The sequence below is a fragment of the Malurus melanocephalus genome, unplaced genomic scaffold (assembly GCF_030028575.1).
Source record: "Malurus melanocephalus ecotype Western Australia unplaced genomic scaffold, MMel_1.1 scaffold_3271, whole genome shotgun sequence".
NCBI classification, from domain to species: Eukaryota; Metazoa; Chordata; class Aves; order Passeriformes; family Maluridae; genus Malurus; species Malurus melanocephalus.
The window spans coordinates 1,908-4,206 of NW_026626503.1; the positions used below are offsets into that span (position 1 = coordinate 1,908).

The following is a 2,299-nucleotide window of genomic DNA, read 5'->3' on the forward strand; positions in this document are numbered from 1 at the left end:
TCCCAGCCTTTCAGAGGATCCAAAAGGTCCCAGTCCTTCTGCATCCCCAGAATCCCTGGCAGATCCCAACCCTTCTACATCCCCAGAGATTCCAACAAATCCCAGCCCTTATGCATCCCAAAAAAAATCCAGTAGGTTACAGCCCTTCAGAGAATCCAGGAGATCCCCGCCCTTCTGCAACCCAAAAAAATCCAGCAAATCCCAACCCTTCTGCATCCCCAGAGATTCCAACATATCCCAGCCCTTCTGCAACCCCAAAATATCCAGCAGATCCCAGACCTTCAGAGAATCCAGGGGATCCCAGACCTTCTGCATCCCCAGAATCCCCAGAAGTTCCCAACCCTTCTGCATCCCTAGAGATTCAAACAGATCGCAACCCTTACACAACCCAAAAAAATCCGGCAGGTTCCAGCCCTTCAGGGAATCCAGCAGATCCCAGCTCTTCAGAGAATCCAGGATGTCCCAGCTCTTCTGCAACCCTGAAAGATCCAGGAAATCCCAGCCCTTCAGAGAATCCAGCAGATTTCGCTCCTTCTGCATCCCCAGAGAATCCAGCAGATTCCAACCTTTCTCCATCCCCAAAAGATCCAGCAGATCCCAACCCTTCAGGGAATCCAGCAGATCCCAGCTATTCTGCATCCCCGGAATCCCCAGCAGATCCCAGCTCAGCCCCAACCCCAGCCCATCAAACTCTCCCAGTTGTCCCATCCCACGGTGAGTTTGGGTTTGTTTACCCGAATTTATCAAATCTGGAATCCCAAACGCAGCCCTGGTGCAGGTTCAGGTTCCATCCCGCATCCCGGGGGTTTGGGACAGGGAGAGCAGCATTTCCCTCATCCTCCCATCGTCCCAAAATCTCTGTGCTCTGAGGAGGAAGGGGAGGAAGGCGGTGCAGCCGGGCTGGGATGCTCCGGATGGACTGCACTAGATGGCACTGTGCGACAACTCTTCATCCCTGCTCCCACCTGGCTGTGCTTCCAAAAATCGGGAATTTTCCCAGCTCCACAGCCCAAATAAATCGGAAAAAAACCCCAAAACCACACCAAGGKGTTTGCAGCTGCTTAGCACAACAGGCCATGCAATAACAAAACAACTGCTGCTTTAGAAATGCACAAACTCTCGGTTTAGATTTTAAAWTTTTAGATTTAAAAGTGATTTATCYRTGTTTAAACACCACAGAATGGYTCCATCCCGATAAATYCTGATGTGTGTTGATAAMYRYGCATGGGAAAGGAGCCTGAATCTTTTTAGGGATCAAATCACAGGATTTTTAAAGTCTCTTCCAACCCCAAACCATCCTGGAATTCTGGGGTTTTTACCAGGTGTGCTTATCTGATAAAAAGGAAAWTTTCTTATTAATGCAAAGTTCTGGTGCACACAGTACACAACATCATTTCAGCTTTGCAAATCGAACTCAATTACACTATAAATATATATATATAATCAATATAATTTTACATGAGGATCGCTTTGTGTCCATAAGAAAGTCAAAGCTCACCTTTCTGTCTGCAGAAATACCAGAATCAGCAGGAAAAATGGGAGTTTCATCGAGTTTTGATGATTTCAGTGTGAGAATTCACCTCATCACACTCGGGGGTGGYGGAAAGGGACAGAGCTTGTCACTAAAGGAGAGGCCAAGGGCTCGAAAACCAAAATATCTTCTTTAAGGAGAAGGATTTCTGCTTATTGTTGGTTTTTCAGGCAAGRGGAGCAAAGTAAAGCACAGGGAAAGCTCAAAAACAATCAAGTTCAGCTCGGTTTTAATTTAACTGTAAATTGTTTTCTTTAACGATGTGTTAGAGACTGAGGACTTGCTGTCCATGAAGCTTTATTGTTCAGAATAAAATTAAATATAGAGTTAGGGAGGTTTTATTGTTCAGAATAAAATTAAATATCGAGTTTGGCAGGTGAGCACAGACCAAGCCATGGGCAGTGCCTGATTCCCTGGGCACCGACGCTGCTGAGGAAATAACAATTTCTTAAACTTTTTTCCTTAAACGTTTAAGTTTAAGAAAATAACTTAAGCATTTCTGAAACTATTTTTAACGGAATTTTCTTAAATTTAAGAAAATTCGGAAATATTTTCCCCTTCCCTTTCCTCCAGGGGCTGAGGCAGCACCCGGTGGAAATGCCACAGAACAGAAACTCCCCAGGACAGAGGCACCACGGAGTGAAAATGTGACTGTGATTTCCATCCTCACCCTGGGTACGAACTCTTTAACAAAAAAACATCATAATTCAATTTTTCTTTATTTTTGGGGTTTGATTTTACCCATGGGGAACAGTTCCTGTGGGTGGC

General features: G+C 45.2%; 1 protein-coding gene across 1 annotated transcript in view; it reads left to right on the forward strand.

Moving 5' to 3' along the window:
• The window catches only part of LOC130588078 (sporozoite surface protein 2-like), a gene marked incomplete at its 5' end in the record, with an annotated part of 5,666 nt that overhangs the window by 1,903 nt on the left and 1,464 nt on the right, over positions 1-2,299 (forward strand). The window contains 3 exons of the mRNA XM_057389033.1: positions 87-459; positions 523-714; positions 2,105-2,206. Of these exons, the coding sequence (XP_057245016.1) occupies positions 87-459; positions 523-714; positions 2,105-2,206 (667 nt within the window). The remainder of the gene's footprint in view (positions 1-86; positions 460-522; positions 715-2,104; positions 2,207-2,299) is intronic.